The sequence below is a fragment of the Ostrinia furnacalis genome, unplaced genomic scaffold (genome assembly GCF_004193835.3).
Source record: "Ostrinia furnacalis isolate ACB-3 unplaced genomic scaffold, ASM419383v2 OfSCF1420, whole genome shotgun sequence".
NCBI lineage: Eukaryota > Metazoa > Arthropoda > Insecta > Lepidoptera > Crambidae > Ostrinia > Ostrinia furnacalis.
In genome coordinates this window covers 68,665-88,392 of record NW_021131659.1, presented here as the reverse complement: position 1 = coordinate 88,392, position 19,728 = coordinate 68,665, and the positions used below count along the sequence as shown (strand labels likewise).

At 38.4% G+C, this 19,728-nt stretch overlaps 2 protein-coding genes and 1 non-coding gene across 3 annotated transcripts in view; 2 read left to right on the top strand and 1 right to left on the bottom strand.

The window, feature by feature from the left end:
- The first annotated feature begins 420 nt into the window (after positions 1-420).
- LOC114352699 (alpha-(1,3)-fucosyltransferase C-like) lies at positions 421-14,247 on the top strand. The gene is made up of 3 exons (XM_028304375.1): positions 421-1,911; positions 7,749-7,877; positions 13,668-14,247. Exons 1-3 carry the CDS (start codon positions 989-991, stop codon positions 13,810-13,812), a joined length of 1,197 nt encoding a protein of 398 aa, XP_028160176.1. The 5' UTR covers positions 421-988; the 3' UTR covers positions 13,813-14,247.
- On the bottom strand, positions 8,503-8,641 carry LOC114352708 (U4 spliceosomal RNA). The gene has a single exon (XR_003655879.1). It is a non-coding gene; the product is annotated as a U4 spliceosomal RNA (small nuclear RNA).
- A 2,350-nt stretch (positions 14,248-16,597) lies between the features above and the next one.
- Positions 16,598-19,728, top strand: part of rb (adaptor related protein complex 3 subunit ruby) — a 33,958-nt gene continuing 30,827 nt past the window's right edge. The window contains exons 1-5 of the mRNA XM_028304377.1: positions 16,598-16,834; positions 17,115-17,222; positions 17,736-17,874; positions 18,308-18,468; positions 19,227-19,370. Coding sequence (XP_028160178.1) covers positions 16,728-16,834; positions 17,115-17,222; positions 17,736-17,874; positions 18,308-18,468; positions 19,227-19,370 — 659 coding nt within the window. The 5' untranslated portion in view covers positions 16,598-16,727. The remainder of the gene's footprint in view (positions 16,835-17,114; positions 17,223-17,735; positions 17,875-18,307; positions 18,469-19,226; positions 19,371-19,728) is intronic.

The following is a 19,728-nucleotide window of genomic DNA, read 5'->3' as shown; positions in this document are numbered from 1 at the left end:
TCAGATTTCATGTAACTGCAGAGACCAAACTTCTAACTCTACAAGCCCTGACTAAACAGAATCTATACCTTAGTCAAAATATGTGGCACGGCCGTTTCATTATCGTCACAAATGATGGGCGTAAGGAGGGTTAACTGTTCATACATTAGTTCTTGTAATAAAGAAATGGAAGATGTTATGAAAACTGAACCTCATTTATTCACTTCACACTTATTAACTTTTTTCAGGAGAATTCTGAAAAATAGGTTTAATGAAATCAAGTTTCACTAATTAAGTTTATACAGGAGCCTCAGAGTGCAATTTTACTCGCACTTGACCGGTTTTTATTGGTTGAGTTGATAGCTGACTCATTCGAATGTTCATTACGAAACGAACATAATGTAACTGAAAAATAATTAGTAATTGCGAGTAGCTGTTGCACACAGCACGTGTTTCTACATGAACAGTCATGGAATTTGAACTATGACATGACGCGGTTACGAACGCTGGCGGTGCATACATTTTCAGGAAGGAAAGTGAAAGAGAAAGCAATCGAATTATATCTACATATATTTAGTATAAATTTTACAAATATAGTTTTGTGTTCGGTGACGCGGTTTCATTCCGTGAACTAATGAATGTGCCATTTAAACCCCCGATATATCATGTCAGTGATAATGGAGATTATGCAAAAACAAATGTGACAGGTAGGCACGCTTGCGAAGCCAAGATTTTGCGTTAGTTTTCACTTTCGACAAAAGTCTGCGCCAATCAGAGTCTACGTCGGATTACACACACGTGACGTAGACTTGATCTTAATCTGCATACCTTTCAAACACAAACAGTCTCCAATAACAGAGCATGCAACATAAACACGCACGCACTTTACCATTACCCGGACCCAAATTATCAAGCCCACAGATGTTTTTATCGCTTACAATTAGATTTTATCTTATCAATGAAATAGAGTGCATGGTATCAGTTACGGCGTGGTGTCGAAGCTAGCATCATGTACCCGGGCCCGCGCCATCGCGGCGGCGTGCGGCTGTACTTCGCCGTCGTGCTCGTCGTGGCCACCGTCGGCTTCATGTACGCCGTCCTCCCTACCAGGGTCACGTACGATTACACCAAGCAGATGGACAATATATTATTCCAGTTCAACGTCACACCACATCAACCAATGAAGTTCATTCTGCAGTGGGCACCGAGATATTCTCCATTCGACGTGATGCGAGAAGGCCAAGAAGCGTTTTTCAAGCTCGACTGCGAATACAAAAACTGCTACGTGACAGACAACAAATCGTTTTTTGATGACATCAAAAATTTCGACGCCATCGCTTTCAGTGGCAACCACTTGCCGAATGCGAATAACCTGCCTGCGCAGAGGTCTGCCAGTCAGAAGTACATCTTCGGAGCGACGGAGTCGGCGCACAACTACCGGGTGTGCGACCCAGTGTTCGATGGGTTCTTCAACTGGACGTGGACTTACAGACTGGACTCGGACGTCCGGTGGGGATACATAACAATTTACGACTTGGACGGCAAGAAAGTAGGCCCCAAAAGGGACATGACGTGGCCAGAACTGGCACCAGTGAGTGATGAGTTTAAAAAGAAGTTGGACAGTAAAAGTAAAGTGGTGGCGTGGTTTGTGTCTCATTGCAACACGTTGAGCAGGAGAGAGAATTTCGTGAGGCAGTTGCAGCGTGAAGCAAAGACTAAGTACGGTTGGACGGTGGACGTGTACGGTTCGTGCGGGACGCTGAAGTGTCCGAGACAAAGCAGTTCGCATTGCTTCGACATCCTCCAGAGGGATTACTACTTCTACCTGTCGTTCGAGAACTCTTTCGCGGAGGACTACGTGACGGAGAAGCTGCTGAACGCACTAAACAACGACGCTGTGCCGGTGGTATATGGAGGCGCTAACTATTCAAGGTGAGCGTTTCACGACAAAACATTGATTCTCAACTTTTACGAGTAATCTTTATTCATTTTCTAGATGATACGAATCTCCTACAATAAAGAGAAGTCTTTGTAGTCTATAGAATAGGGATTTTAATTGATAAAACCCAGTTACAAGTATGATGCTTTTAATGTCAGCTAACGTGCCGGATGGGCTTGTATCTTGTCAAGAATTACGTCACAGTGCGTGTCACTCGCACGAACCTGCCAGTCCAGTCAACTATCGTATAAGAGTTCTTGTCATGCATCCTTTACCTGTGTATGTGCCCCAGTTTGGGAAACTTGCCTCAACGCATTGGCTTTCAGAAACGAGACACAATCGGCGTCTACCGCTTGAAGTAGGTAATATTGGAAACGTGTTAATTGATACATTGCGGTGTGAAGATAACCCAAATATGTGCATATTGTGGGTGAGGTTAGTTACTCATTGGTTTATTGAACTGAAAAAAGTGTATTGACACACTTTTTAGTTTATTACTGACTGAATAATTCGTGCGATTTGTATAAAATTGGTTTACTACTACCCGTCTCCTAATAGCCGTATCTAACAGCAAGCAAGCTATGATTTTTCTTATCTTAATCTGATAACGTGACATAACGTCATAACTGTGTAACAATCTTGACGATTTGTAAGAATTAAACGATTTACCTTTACGTCTAACTCAACAATAATCATGATTTTTCTACGAAACTATCATGATTTCAATTTCACCTGTTATCGCGTCCGGATGGTTGTGTCTTTTGTTATCAGCTAGTGTTTTGGACATTCCATGAATTACGATAAGTTCATGTTTATTTTTACACACTTCTATGACGTGGGATTACAATCCCACCTTCCGCTAATGAGTCAAACTGACGTTTCAATATTATATTCACATAAATATTACCTACATGTTTCAGGCTAAATCATCGTTTTAACAGACACATCTTAAGCGTTGTTTACTGTTCCTCAAATGAAAATAGTTAATCACGTTTTCTCTATTTGTTGTGTTGCGGGACTACTCGACATGATTCGAACTTCACCAACTGTACAGAAGTTGCAGTGGTGAGTAGAGATGGGTAGTGGGTAAAAACCCATTTCACCCGATTGGGTTTAAACCGGGTGATTTGGGTAAAAACCCGGTTTTTACCCATTATCACCCATTCTGGCGGGTGAAAACAAAAATAGCGTTTTTTTAAAGTGAGAAATGGTATTTGTTGCTAAGGGGGCGTTCTAGTGTTACGTAATGCAATCTGGGGGGAGAGGAGGTCTTGAAAAACGTTACAATGCGTTACAGTGGCGGAAGGGCGGTCGATTTCAAATTTTTAAGCAGAAGTACTTTGTAGTTGGTGTTGTTATTTGTAACTTTATACCGTAATGTCATCAAAGAGAGTGTTTGGCATCTTTGGCATCCCCCCCTCCATGTCCTTGCCATGATCACAAATTATTGTGTTCCTACTAAATTTCTTTTAAATCGGTTCAACGATTCTTGAAATAACACCATTTTATAAAATAATTGGTCACATCATCATAACGTGATCAATTTTACGATTTGGCCACGATATAAATGCATATTAGTGTTAAATTACACTTATTACTTATTAATCAATAAACTTAAATGAGAAAAATTCAATAAAAATAAAGAAAAGATACCAATTGAAATAATTATAAAATTATTTGTTTTCACCCGGTGTAAACACCCACGGGTGGAATGAAACGGGTTTTTATTGGGTTTTTACCCTCATGTGGGTTTTTACCCGGGTGGAAACCCATCTCTAGTGGTGAGAATAGTCCCAGGACAAGACACGCCATCTTTTAAAAGATACTGTCATGAGATAGGTACGCCAATGGAAGCTGAGCCTGTTATTAGTGCTGTGAGGTGTGAACGTGCGTTCATAACACCCGAATTTGGCCACACTGATAGTTGTTACTCCATCTAACTATAGAACAATTTTTAAAAATATTCATTTTAATAGAGCAATTTTATTATTAAACTAGCTTTTGTCCGCGGCTTCACCCGCGCGAAATTTAGTTTGTCACAGATCGTCATAATTTATAGCCTATATGTTGTTCTGGGTTATAAACAATAATACTGTATAGTTTCATCAAAATCCGTTCAGTAGTTTTTGCGTGAAAGAGTAACAAACATCTAGACATCCACACAAACTTTCGCATTTATAATATTATTAGTAGGAAGTAGGATGAAAAAAACTTCCCACTAAATAGGTTAATAATACTTAGTTTAAATCTAGGACTTGCTGATAGTCTATTATAGGGACTGGCTTATCTAACCGAGTTAACAGAGTTATTAGATAGGGTTAAACTGGTCGTTAAGCTGTTAGTTCATCAACCAAAACATTATACATGGTTGAAACGTTAAGTGATCTCACTCGATTATTTCTAAACTATACAAGATATTGAAAAACTGGTTACTGATCCTGAAAGTGCTTCAAGAGCTCTTTCAAACGGTACCAATAACATGATAACCTGACATACAACGGTTACAGAATAAACTGGTTCTATCTGAAAATTCAATGTTTCCAGCTTCGTCGATTATAAAAAAAAAAGTAAATCATCTATAGTTAAACTCTCGATAATAATTTACCAACACTAGTGTAGTGGTATGATACGGAGATGGAATGGAAGCGTCATGCTTGCTCATGACCGTTGTATGTCAGGGGGTAGTGTTACAAAACATGTGCTGGGATCGCTACATCTGGTTGTATATTTTATTTAAATATCACACTTATTATAACTACATTAGAAACTTGAATGTGCTGTCGTACGTAATGTTCATAGTTATCAAAATATCCAATAGATAAGAGACGTGAACGAAATAAAATGAATCATGTTTGTTTGTATACAAAACCCATATTATCTCACGCGATGAGAGCCATTTAATTTTGCCATTTTATGAAATAACTTGTAGGAATAAAACTGATTTAATTATTTGAAAATAAACTCGGTGTCTTTGTTGACCGAGACCCTGGAATGTATAAAAGAAATGTAAATCTATTGAATTTCAGTTATTTCAAAAAGAAACTGTTTGTATTAGCTAAAACGAAATATCAAGCTGCATTGGATTCTAATGTAGGTAAAAACATATGAATGAATATGCCTTAAAAGTAAGTCTTCGCATCAATATTGGCAGATACTTTTCTAACTGCTTCGCATTGTGAAAGTGGATGCAATTTGATGTTTGTGTACCAGTTAGTCTGAAGTTTAAACGTTAGCTTGAAGTTAGGCGGGGTTCCATCCTAAAGTTACCAGTTGCAACGATCTACCACTTTTCCTTAACTATCCAGGTTTAGTTCACAACGTGGTAGAAAATATTTCATTTCTACAATACCTACTTACTAGTTTATCATCGTGACAGCAGCGATAGGGAAACGAAAGGTGCTAATTCTTCGTACATTACAAACGTACGTTTTATCTGGTCAGCCGTTTGGTGTAGTGGTTCGGAAACGGACTACTATGCCGAGAGGTCCCGGGTCCGCTTCCCGGCCGGGCAGAAATTGAAATTATGAATTTTAATTTCTGTGACGGGTCTGGGTGTTACTATATATAATATGTATGTATTTACAAAAAAAAAAAAATTAAAGTATGTTTATATCCGTTATCTAGTACCCATACATAGTACAAGCTTTGCTTAATTTGGGACTAGAAGCGTAGTGTAAAATGTCCAAGGATATTTATTTAATATTTATATTTATCTCAAACTCTTTTCTCTCCTTGAGTTATTTGAAAAAGTTCGCATCTTCTAAGCAAGACCAAATAAAATTGTGCGATTTCAGTATTTTACTTCTTTTATTAATCAGTTTTATGTGGTGTGCAATAAAGAATGCTTAAGAGTACCTAAGTAGGTATAGAGTGAACGAAAATCGTAAACTTCTGACCTCTCCTTCTTTTCTAGGGCTTATTTCCAACAGTGAGCTTTTTTCCATGACCTGAGGACCTCTCATAGTCGACGATACCATTGATGTGAAAGCAGGCTTATAGCCAGCTTCAACATCGAAGTATTTTATAAATGTTACTGCAAGCAAACTCCACCATCAGGTACTAACTCTTAGTTGGATCGGAGCCGAACATTTAAGTGCGTCTGATACTTTCCCCAACTTTACCTTTCATGAAATACATATTTCAATGAATTCTACTTCATGAACTATAAGTTAGTACTTGCATGTCATATTTATCCTCTCAATATGTGAGTAGGGTAACCATTGTGTACCAAACCATTATAGCATTGTATTTAACTGAAGCAGAACCCCAAGTCAACCAGTTTCAATGTATTGTCTCGACTTTAAAGCACACATTAATCAATGACTAGCTTTCCTCCCGCAGCTACGCCTGCGTGAAATTTTTTCTGTTAAAAACCCGGATAAAAACTATCCTATGTCCTTTCCCGGGACTCAAAGTATCTTTATGCCTTATCAAAATCGGTTCAGTGGTTTAGGCGTGAAAGCGACACAGATAGTTAGGTACTTTCGCAGATAGGTACTTAGGCAGTGAACATTTCGGAATTAAGTAATCTTACTTTAAAACGACTAAAATGAGCTTTAAACTGAAAAGTCACGTTCCTTTGAAACCTAAATCCTTATCGAGAACTTTGATAAGGATTTAGGTTTCAGTGGAATAGCAGCAAGTAGGTAAATAAAATAGAACAGTCCTGTTATTAAGGCCCAATGCAAATTACCAAAACTTATGGGCAAATTAATAGTGGTATAATGTTACTTACATAATAATGCAGGAGGTGCAAAAGACAACCTCGTAAGTCAAATGTTTACCAAAAACACTTTTTAATGTAGTAAATAAGAAAATCTCTCAACGCACATTTTCAAGTTCACCTTTATGCGAATGGGAATTTTTAGTGCCATATACAGAGTTCAATGAAAACCTCCCTGCAGAATGATAAACTCGGCAAGACGCCTGATGACGTGTGAATTCTTACTCTAATTTGAAAAACTTCGTTCAAAACTAAAATGCTTTTCTTTGTAATAAACATCAAAAACCGAGAAAATGTCTCATACAAAAATAAGTATTCAAGAGACGATTTTTTCTCTCCTGAAAAATTTTGTTTTCGGTACTCCCGAGTTTTTCACTCGTCAACGACGATATTATGTAGTTGTAATAGGATTAGGTGTTAATGTAACAGTTATTATGTAAAATAGGTAATAATGACTTATCTCAGATAAGAGTTATTTTACACTTTCCTACTCATTTCTTTTACCCGACACATCTAACCAGATTGAGCAGTTTAGTTAAGAAACTAAGTAGGTTTTCCTCCTGCCGGGCTAGGACGCGCACCATAATAAAATTATATCGACGGTTTTAGACGTCAAATGTATGAGCTTATTGTGCAAAATCGATAAAACGCCTCGATATAAGTTTATCGTCGCGCATCTTACTTAGACCTACTGTACAGTTAGCACGAAAAACTTTCGACTTCGAATCGTTTGCGTATTCGAATCGCCATCAAAAGATTTAGTATGAAAACTTAAATAGCGCCTCTGTTGAACGTGACGAAAAGTGAACTTAGTATGAGAAAAGGTAGCAACGTAACGTAGGTATGCAACGAAACTAATTTAGGCAATCGCGATCGAGGCTAGAATGCGCGCCGCGATAAGCGGTTATCACGCAACTTTATCGATTTTGCTCATACATTTTGAAGTCGATAAGAGTATATATCACGGCGCGCATCCTAGCCCGGCTGGGTATGGAATTTTGTCGAATACGCAAACGATTCGAAGACGAAAGATGTTGGTGCTTGAGGTAAGTACAGGTGTGGAGACTGAACGAACCTGATGATGATGAAAGGTTTGCTCTCTTGCAGATTCCTCCCGCCCGGCAGTTACCTAGACGCGCGGGAGCTGGGTCCTGCGAAGCTAGCGGAGACCATGGACGCCATCTACAGGAACAAGACGCGGTACTACGAGTTCTTTAGATGGCAGAACCACTTCAGGTAATACTAAATTACACTCGGCGCTGGCTAGCCAGTTCCTTTGCTTGAACATGGCTTGACACGCTGCCGATCATTTTTATTAATTTTATCTATAAACTTTACATTAATAAAGCAATGATCAAAGTTACTGAATTTAACAAAGCTAAAGACGCCAAAATTAAATAAATTGGGAGATGTGAACCACGTATAGTTGGATAGTCTTCGTACAACCGCTTCGTCAAAAGTGAGTAAAAATCTTGTCATTCCTGTCAAAAAGCTGCGCTGTTAAAAATGTTTGATAGGAAAGTGAAAGCTTATTATCCACATTTAATTAAAACAATAAAGTTTAAAATTTTCAAGTGGACTGTGGACCAGAATGATGATGCACTAAAAATCACTCCCACTCGTTTATTCTGTGATAGTAAGCTAAGCTTAGCTAGCATAACAAGTACTCGAGTAAGTAATCGTACGTAAGTAGATTCATAAACTACAAATAAGTAGGAACTCGTGCGTGGTTGATTATAATAAATTATTTCCTGGAAAATACTGGAAATTGATTAACAGTGTACCTACCTACCTACATACATTATAATATTCAGCAATACTAGTGATTATTTTTATCTACAATTGATTAGGGGTATCTCGGGCCATTACAGCCGTTCAAAAATTGCCATAGCGGACGGTATTTCACGTCCACAAGGCGGGGTATTGGTAAAGTTTTCAACTAGCAATAATCGCACCTCGGATTAACCTCATTGGTTACGATATTGCCTCTGCGCAAAGTTAATCAATTGAAAACTCCATGGAGGTCTTATAATCAGGAAAAAAACAAATGATACCGCGGGCTAAGTAAGGATAGCGCCATCTGTTGAAATTTTGGCGCAGTAACTAACGAAACGCCTGACATTGTACAAAAGCACAGACAAAAGGGTTCACCCCAAACTTACTAGGGTGTTTGCGACTATTTTCAACCACGCAGATGGGGAGAAAAAAAAGGGTCGGATCTTTTGTTTACAAACCAAGCTGCTCTGGTCCTACTTTGTATATGCAACTTTATCATGTTTTAACCTTAGATTAATAAAGCCCGAGGTATAAAAATACTGACATAAATTAATTTTATTTACAGAATAACATAACATTTTTTTTTTAATAATGCGAATTATTATAGAATTATAATTTTACTAGTCCAGTAAAAATTCATTAGTTAAGACATAAACAAAGCGATTTCGAAATCACAACCTAATAAGTAGCTAGGCAATCTTTTCTAGGTGCATTTTTTAGGATTCCGTAGCCAAATGGCAAAAATTAGGGTTTCGTAGCCAAATGGCAAAAAACGGAACCCTTATAGATTCGTCATGTCTGTTTATCTGTCCGTGTCTGTCCGTCGTAGGTCACAGCCATTTTTTTCCGAAACTATAAGAGCTATACTGTTGAAACTTGGTAGGTAGATGTATTCTGTGAACCGCATTAAGATTTTGATGCAAAAATAAAAAAATAACGAGAACGAGATCTAGTAAGTAGTTTTTTTTAGTACCTCGTAAATCGTAAACCGCTTATTACCGCGTAATCTTTCATAGAAATAACTTAAATTAAAAAAAAAATTCATTAATCAATGGTACGGAACCCTTTGTGCGTGAGTCCGGCACGCACTTTGTCGGCGTCGTCGAACAACGTCGTATGATCGCAACCGTCAAAATCAGTTTTTTTGCATTAAACTACTCTAAAATAGCCCCTTTATAAACTAATTTTTTAATTTTTCAAAATTCGTAATAATATCGAAGATACAGAATCGAACACCGACGGATGTGATTATTTTAACGCAGTACAGAGACGTGTTTGTGCAAGCGTCATTGTACTTCGGAAGACTGCAAATCGTTTGTTGGAATAGCTTATACATTTGTATTCGTATTGTTATTGAATGTATCTAGAATTTCGTCTTTATATCTATAAGTTTGGACACTTAATTGTTTTGATGACTGAAAGTCACAACCATCTCTTTACTAGGGTAGTCAGAGAAAAAAAAAACTGTGACGTACGTACACACCCGTCGTTGTACTAGGAAGTTCGAAAATAAAAGAAACAGTGTCCTTTTGTTTTTATTTTATGGTATTTGTAAGTAGATTGATGAGTATAAACATTAAGAACGTTTGGTACAAAATAATTGTTTTTGGTGGCGGATGTACTGAACTTACATTGTTCTAATANTACTGTGCAGTATTTAACTGCCTAAATAATAATAAAAACACAGAATGTACTTTTTTAAGTTGCCTCAAGACACTGAGAGGTAAATAAGTAGTTAATATTATTCATGATAATTCATGCTAAATCATGTATTTCCTCCGCCATTTTCCGCAATTTGGCACCTCACGTCACATCATTTTACCGAAGTCAGCCCTATAGCTTCGGCGCAGAGCCGATCACTGACGTTTGTCAACAAAATGATGCTTCACTACATTTTTGATATATTAATTTGCTAATGATACAGCTCCACCTGCGTTGATGATAAAATCTGAATATATTACGCGTTAAATAAGTCATTAACGATGGGCATAGGCTAGATTTGAGTAAGTATAATGCCGTCAAAAGTTGAAATAAACTAAAAAAAGAACGAATAATTAGGTCGCCAAACAACATTCATTTCTTATGGTGCGTCCACACTGGGGGCGGACTCGTGCGTGAGCAGGATGACCAGCGTGCCACGCGAGCCCGTTCGCCCAGTGTGGACGCACACAATTCATTATCGTAATAGAACGGTTTCCCTCAAAGTCCAAACGCGCTAAGACGCAAGTGGAGCAATAGCATAAAGATCTCAAACAGTCTATGACCAGCGAGTGACGTACCGTCGGGGTCGGCGAACTGCACGAAGATCTTGACGTTGGCGTGCGCGGGGTCGTCGTCCTCGCTCTGGCGCTCGTTGTAGATCACGAGCCGCTCCACGCGGCCCCACTTCGAGCACTCCTCCTGCGGCAAGAACGAAACTTACGTCAGAACTATCGCTACCAGATAAAACATTCAAGAAATTTCTACGTCACTGTACCTCTAGTGCGAAACTATTTTCGATTTCGAATCGTTTGCGTATTCGAATAAGGGTTTTCGCGAACGAAAGATCCGCTAGATGGCGGGACGTGGATGTGGGGTCTGACTGCTGCGTGATTGGTGGATTTTGACATAATATGTGTCAATGTCATGTCAAAAATAACCAATCATGCAGCATTTGGACCTCGCGTCTACGTATTGCCATCTCAAATGAAAACCCTCATTGCTATCAAAAAAATTAGTATGATAACTTAAACAGCGTCTCTGTGAACGTGACGTAAAGTGAACTAAGTATGAGATATGTTAGCACGAAACCAATTTGGAGAATCGAGATCGTCACGTTATCGTCGAAATCATAGGTTGATTATCGAGTTTTGTCCAAAACGCAAACAGTTTGAAGACAAAAGTTTTACGTGGCACCGATCTGCTGAAAATATCGCACAAAGAATTTAAAAAATATTCGTCTCGAAGCACGGGTGACGTCACACGCTCGAGGAGGCGCGCCGACTGGNCCGCTCAATTTTTATCGGAACACCATGTTAGGATGTCCCTATTAAAACTGAGAAATGCTTGACTTTTGCCTAGGCATATACCTACATAAATAAATTGGTTACAATAACCTGTTATCCCTTACAAGGATGTTCACTTATTACACGTCACCCTGTAAGTATAGGTATGCTTAGAAAGCTTTTCGTCTAAGTTACATTTCATACTTATTTATTTTATTCATTTCTAAGTAGCACTTACTCCGTCAAATCAATGCCCCCTTTACCCTTTCAAGCAGATCCCAACATAATTAAAAAAATAATGCAAGATCTTATAGGTGATAGTTTTTGCATCCAGTGCCTTCCTGCTACCTTTATGAGATCATCGTTCCGCCTTGGTTTGTGGGTGGATGTCGCACGCTTCGTTTTTCGGTATGCAGCCTACTCCAGAACCTTGGTGCCCCATTGGCCGTAAGTGTCCTGCCTATTGTCACTCAGCATGCTAATCTGTCGGGATATGTCATCGAATTTAGTTTGTTTACGGACCTCCCTCATTTATGATATGATTTGATCTCGTAAAGAAACACTGACATAACCCTTGCTATAGCACGCCGTGCAACTTTGAGCTTCTTTGAGAGCCAACGTTTTGGACCTATAATAGGGTAACACACACTGCTGGTAGACTCTCGTCTTTAGGCACTTTAGGATTTTGGACGAAAAGATGTCTAGTTTTCCGGATACTGCCCAGTCGAGGTAGATTCGTTGATTGACCTCTTTCTCGAAGTTGGAGCTACCCAGCTAAATCTTTTGTCCAAGGTAGACATCCTACTTGTCAATAATCTCAAGAATTGAGATCCCAACCGAAGTTGGGTAGGGTGCAACATGGACATTCGACATAAGCTCATTTTTTCCATGTTCATCCAAAGGCCCCGTTGGGATACTCGATTAAGGTCTTTAATATTTATTTATTTATTTATTTAAAACTTATATGCACATAGAACGGTGTACATAAGGCGGACTTAATGCCTTTCGGACATTTTCTGCCAATATTGTGTCGAGGTCTTCCAAAGATTCTGCCATGACCATAATATTATCGTCGGCATACCTAAGGTGAGTGTTGTACTCGTCGTTGATATTTATGCCGAATCCTTTCATTCCAGGAGTTGGACAGGTGAACGAACAGTTTTGGAAATAGGTATAAAATCTCCCAGCCTTACGCCTCGCTGTAGTGGAATCGCGCTCGTGCTCTGCTTCTGTATTCGGGCCGGATTGGTGCGTTCATGTAGAAGTACTTCAGTACCTCGATGTAACGAGAGTCGATACGGCCGCGGTGCATGGAGAGATTGCAGCACTGCCCAAATTTCGATCAAATCGAAGGCATTCTCATAGTCTACGAACTCCAAGCATAGTGGCAAGTTATACTCTTCGATCTTCTGCATAACCTGCCGCAGTATAAGGATGTGGTTTATCTATCATTGATTTTTGTTAATTTTCTTTGATACCTATTGTCTTTATTTATAAATTAATTAATAATGAAACCTAATAAACAATGTTTTTTGTTTATTTCCTCCAACTTTCTTCATCATCCGACGGGTACTCATGGCAGAAGTTCCGTAGAATAATGACTAAAAGTGACATACGTCATATATTTGATTAAAAAAATTCGCAGAACAACGACGGTTTATCACATACATCCTCAAATTGTCCATAGAATAATGACGCATGTGATTTTTACAAAAAACTAAGTATTTTTGGAGATGGGTACATAGTTTATATAAAATAACATCTTTATGTTTATAACATCCCCAAATTTGAAACCGATCAGCCAAGTAGTTTTTTTTGTAGACACAAAAAACCGGTTCCAAAACTTCAAAACGCTCTCCTGGAAACTTAACATTTCGCAGTTACGTCGTTGTTCGACGACGCCGACGACTTGGCCGGTTTATTTATAAAATTTAATTTTTCGCTCTTTTGCGTCTACTCAGAAGTTTGGTTTTGTGAAGCAAAGCGTGACCTGCACCCCGATTACGGTAACTTTTAACGTCTACAATCCAGACACGCTTCATCGATTCTGCGATACGATTGCATTGGTCAAAACAGCTGACGTACGCTGTTGAACGACCAATCGTATCGCAGAATCAGAAACGCGTCTGGATTGGAAACGTTAAAAGTTACCGTAATCGGGTCTCAGTCTACCTAGAAGATTATTTTTTTTTCACAAAAATCAGTCATTCAGTTAAAAAGTATTAAAGTACCTAAGTACTAAGGTATTTTCTTTTTTTTTTTTCAGGTACAAAGAGACCTTCGAACCGGATGTGTGCAACCTATGCGCTGCACTGAACGACGTAGGTGCAGTGAGCCGGCGCACCGAGTACCAGCACTTCCGGCGCTGGTGGAACGACGAGCAGTGGAACGGGCAGGACCACACCTGCTGACAACGCACTGCGCTGACAACGCACTGCGCTAACTCAGTTAACTGCGCCGCTTTTGATTTGGCTTGTTTAAAACTAATGTTGATGCCACATTGTGTTGATGGAATAAATGTCAGTGTTAGACAATTTGTGATAACTGTGACAAGAACATAGATTATTGTTTGATCTGAAAGACTACTTACAGTGCCTTCAAACAACTAGAAAAAAAACATGACTTTACCTAACTAAAACTGTGTTCTTAATTTAAGTAATTAATTTTTAAGTAAAAATAGGTTAAAAGAAAAATAGTATCAAATATTTTTCTACACTTATACAGGGTTCGGTGCTATTTAACGGTAGTTTTAGTTTCAAAATATTTTTGTACTTGTAAATAGCTCTTGTAGTGGCAGAGCAAACTTATTTTGAAAACAGAAATGTGCTAAAAACTAGGCTTTCTAAAGTATAGGGTAAGTGCGCTANTGTCCAAAGATTTATTATTATTTTGTCCAGAAATATTTTTTCAGTCTAGACAAATTCGAGTAGATTTCGAGTTTTAACATAAAGTAAAGTAGGGGTTCCGAAAGTGGGGAGCGCGCCCCCTTTGGCGCAAAGACCTTTAACCCTTTCGGACCCGCGCTTAAACTAGAAAGAAATTTGTAATTTTGAACATGAATTTTAGGTAATTTGGGGCCGCAGATTACGAATCTGCTATAATTTTCCAGATTTTCCGCCACCATCTTGGAAAATTCATATACCAACAATTGTTTCAAACTGGGCCCTTCACTTCCTACGTACAATTGTGAGGGTCAAAATTGTAAGGGTTTTGGATATTTTATCAATGGCATGTATTCCGAAAAACGTATTTATAACCAGTAAGGAATAAACAGGTTTAATTTTTATACCAGTATTTGCCATTTAATATTGATTTGTGGGCAAAACCATCTGTTCCATGAGCTCACCAGTAAATATAGCGCTCGAAATATTCCTATGGAGTTTTAATATCTTCTGGAACATCAACAGCATCTCCTGGAAGATGTTGACGATTGAAGGGCTTCGTCTGCTATGCCGCTTGCATACTCAGAGGTATGTATCGTAATGAATGTCTGAGCCTTCATCAGAAGAAGAGGAGTAGTTCATCTGAAGTAGTCGAAACTAGCTTTTGTCGTTGTCATCGCTCTCATCCCCAGATGTATTGAGCATCTCTGCGATAGTAGCGTCGTTTGAAATCGGAAACATGGTGCGGAGACCATGAAAAATTAATATTTACGAGAAACTTGAAATACGCTTAAGGTATTGTAGGGCCCACGTCGATACAATTGTGTCAGTAAAGTTTGTTAAGCCGTTACGCCAAAGCCTTTGCTTACAAGTAGTTACTGTTATCACAAAAAGATGCTATTTTTAACTATTTGTCTAATCAATAACTTTAAAATTACTATAATTACAAAATAAANTCATTGAAGTAAAATTATTATTAAAAATATTAACTAGGTGTCAGGGTTTCCGTCCACGTGGACGAAAACCAAAATCTTGCAAAATTGTTATGCTAGTATTAGTCCACTTAATTGTCTAAGATTTCTATACAAAAACTTTAATAAACCCTTAAAATAGTGTTTATTATGCTAATAATTAGACATTCGTGCCAAAAACATTACGTAAAGTAGCTAAAACAGTAATTAAACATACCATGAAAGTTCCCTACCGGCACGTTTTTTTCTTACTTGACGACCTTTTTTATTCACCTCTGTGCAGCAGCAACTTCCGTAGATTTTTTTTGGAGTTATTACTTGTCAAATTACATTTTCATGCAGGCAGAACTGTTACTTAGATATTATAGATTGTAACAAGTCCAAACTTGCACGGAAAGTTAGGTTTGTATTCTAATTTTCCGTATTTGTTTGTGGCAAGTCGGTCAAATGGACGAAAACAGGAGCTGGACGGAAAACCGGCGCAATTACCCTACCTGCCTACATAAGTAGCAGTTTTACAGTGGCATAGCATAGCCACTTTTAGACATTACAATGACAATACTGTAAAATGTTACGCTTTACGAACTTAATAATATTACTTAGTTATCTTTAAGGTAGCACATGTATGTAGGTACTTACGTAATCTATTGATTTTTCTAAATTTATTGTGGGTTGGTGCGATGACACATTCTTTTATCACTTGTTACCTACCTTCCTATAGATAATGTTTTATTATTTGTTAGATTATAACTATTGATCATAAATGATAAGTAGTAAGTAAGTATTCTGCCGTGTTCGTTTGTATCATGGCGTGGCGTGGTCATTAATTTGTTATCATAGCCATTTTAGTTATTAAAGGTAGACCGCGCCTCTATGTCCTACTTATGAATAAAAATTGTTTCCTACCTGTTTTTAAATAAATGTGACTTAAAAATCATTTTTTTAATTAATAATTTCCAACTACTTTACCCCCAAATTCATAAAAATGAATTTAGTACAACTTAGTTTTAGTTTACAACAATCATTATTCATCACTTATATATGACTTACACCAAGGTTTCAAGGTGCATGGAAGTTTAAATGTATCTTGCAAAGAATGATTAAAATTGTTTTGCACGGAGTCAGAAAACAGAAACACTACATAATTATTTAATTTTGCTAAATGGTTTTTGTAACAAACGAAACGTATTTGACGGAAATCTATAGCTTCATGGAAATAACACTGCAGATAAATCAGCCAATCGTGTTCGTTCCGCCCCGTCATTCAATAGCAAACCAACCAATACAAAACCAGGATTGTTATCAATCCCGCTTTTCATTGGTCATTCAACTTTGGATCCGTCAAAGCTGTCAAAATGGGTGAAAGTTGAAGGAATTTCAGATGATTTTTCTCCAACGTCAACAATAAAATAGTGTTTTATTTAATTTCGTGGGAAAATTACATGAAAAATATATTTAGTTGAAGTGAACAAAATGACGAGTACGTCATCCTACAATAATGACAAAGTGGTCACAGGAGAAGTGGAATATCCAGCAACTGATCCGGCTTCTGGGGCATTTTTCCAACCAGATTACAAAAAGTAAGTGAAACTAACAACTAAAGTGAATTTCTATAAATTCGTTTTTCGTCGTGATCTGTGCTATTAACCAAACAGTTAAGTAGATGGATAGTTGATGAATGTACTGATATTTTTTAAAGTTCTTTACACAACCATCATTCATTTCTTATTAAGTATTTATAATGAAAAACTCACAGAAATACCTTAAATCACATTACTTTAAAACCTGCTTGCCAATTTTGGAAGCAGTTATGGGTATTTATGTAAAATTTGGACATAAAGAATTAATTATTTGTTTTAGGAATGGTGACTTGAAAATAATGCTGGATGGGTCAAAAGACTCCCTAAAACTTGAGGCTATGAAACGGATCATTGGCATGATCGCTAAAGGAAGGGATGCTTCTGATTTGTAAGTACATACTTTAGGCTTTTTTATCTAGTAAATTACATTTTCAAAGACTGATTTACTGTTACGATTGTTAGTCATGGAATACTGAGATTCCAGACACAAGGCTAAATTATTTGTGTCTTGTCCTGATCAGTGCTAAGGCATATTATAGGGCAGTGTTTTCAACCTTTTTTTTTCATGACTATCCCTATTATGAAAAAATATTTGGCGACCCCCCGACCGCTTGCTTTTTTTTTTCATGCATTTTATAATGTTACAAAGATATTGTAGGAACCATTTGCATAATTATTAGATTTCGGATAAATTTATCTTTATAACTTTACTGTTTTTTTTACTGAGGTAGTTTTTACGACCTCTCGCGACCCCCCTATGAAGGCTTGGCGACCCCCTAGGGGGTCGTGACCCACAGGTTGAAAAACATTGTTATAGGGCATAATATTTCATTGTTACTTAAACAGCCCAACACAACGATGAAATTAAGTATATAGTTATATCTTATTTGAATTATTTCAGATTCCCAGCAGTAGTGAAGAATGTGGTGTCAAAGAACATCGAAGTGAAAAAGCTGGTGTATGTGTACCTCGTCCGGTACGCAGAGGAGCAGCAGGACCTGGCACTCCTTTCCATCAGTACTTTCCAGAGGGCTCTGAAGGTATTTATTAGAGGGAGTTTTGCTCATGTGTCTGTCTGTTACTATCTATATGTCACTTATACACGTATACAGCTGAGGTGGCACCAGGGGCACATGCCCCCCCAATGATGTCACTTATGAAATTGACAAAAGAGAGACAGATGAGATTCATTGAAGTACTTCATGAATCTATTCAAGCATTAAATTTGGTATAACACAGTGTTTTGAATCTCTGAATGGTGATTCAGATTTATCAGTTATAGTATTAAGTCGAAGTTGTTATTGTTTTGCATGGAAGGTGTACTTTCTTACATTCTCACAAAGATGAAGATTTTACTGAGATGACACTTGTGACTTTATTTTGTAATTTTCTAAATTACAGTGATGTAGGGTACTATAATCGTTATTTTTTTATCAAATCTCTTTAACATTGACTTTTAAATGATCAACTCAGGATCCAAACCAGCTGATTCGCGCGAGCGCTCTCCGCGTGCTGTCGTCCATTCGCGTGACGATGATCGTGCCCATCGTCATGCTGGCCATCCGAGACTCGGCCAGTGATATGAGCCCTTACGTCAGGAAAACGGCTGCTCACGCCATCCCTAAGTTATACAGGTAGGTTTTAGTTTTAACTTTATTAAAAGAATGTACACACGGCCACACTGTTAACTATCCATTTCCGTTTTTGCTCTCGCTCTCATCAAAAGGATCATCATTCAACCGTTCACTGTCAAAGATGATTCTTTGCGATAGAACGAGATGACATGACAGGCAATGGGTAGTTAACACTGTTGCCGATAGTACGGACGACAGCACATCAACCTAAACACAGTGGCGTCTTATCTCGTTGTAATACAGGCTATTTTGCAACAAAAAGGTGTAGGTTGATGTGCTTTCGACTGTACAATGATTGAAATTCTGTGATGAAATTTTTACAATAACGAAAAAATGCCAAATAAATGCACCACCATTATGACCACTTATTGCAATCTTGTAAATCTTTTATGTATCAATCCAGTTAGCAAAAGTGTAAGTATAATACCAGTTAAGCGCACGCGCATGGATGACATTTTTGTCGCCGTGGGCCTGTGGCAGTATTTTCCATGGTAGCATAAGTATGTTTCTTTTACACCTTTATAAAGAGAAGAAGAGAGGCATAATATTGTCACAGTGACAAAAGTCACCCGTGCGCGCGCGCTGTTAGAGTGCACATCTAAAGATACAAATAAATGATTGAAGACATGAAACTTAGCCATTGAGCCTTCAATATCAATAGTGTGTAAAGAGTGAGGTGTCCACATACCTTCTATGTGTCAAAAATGGTAGCATATTTTGCAGCCTTCTATAATGATGGAGCATGTTGCTTATTCCAGCATCGACCCCGACCAAAAGGAGGAGTTGGTGGCTATAATAGACAAGCTGTTGTCGGACAAGGCGCCGCTGGTGGTGGGCTCCGCTGCCATGGCTTTCTCCGAGGTCTGTCCTGACAGGATGAGCCTCATCCACAGGAGTTACCGGTGAGTGACAGCATTGACACTGACGTAAGGAGGCCGAACCATCAGGGCCGTCTTTAACCTACTAGGGGCCCTGGGCACTTAAGGATCAAGAGTGGCCCTTATCATCTGGAGAAAGGTCTTTCGAGCAGACGGGGAACCCCTCGGTCTCGGGGCCCTGGGCACGTGCCCTAAGTGCCCAGTGAGAAAGAGGTGCCTGGTAACCATTGCATTGACACAGAGAAATACAAGGACGTACAAGTTAGTGATAGCATCCCAAAGCTACCAGTGAGTAACTGCATCTACCCAAAGACAAGGAGCATGAGTGAACATCGTATGGACTTGGTTAAAGACAAGTTGCTGTCGGACAAGGCGCCGCTCG

What these genes read in the sequence shown, in the direction of transcription:
- LOC114352699 (XM_028304375.1), top strand. Translation starts at nt 989, where the DNA reads ATGTACCCGGGCCCGCGCCATCGCGGCGGCGTGCGGCTGTACTTCGCC. An exon ending in GGAGGCGCTAACTATTCAAG is followed by an intron (nt 1,912 to 7,748) that starts GTGAGCGTTTCA and finishes GCTCTCTTGCAG; the next exon opens with ATTCCTCCCGCCCGGCAGTT. An exon ending in AGATGGCAGAACCACTTCAG is followed by an intron (nt 7,878 to 13,667) that starts GTAATACTAAAT and finishes TTTTTTTTTCAG; the next exon opens with GTACAAAGAGACCTTCGAAC.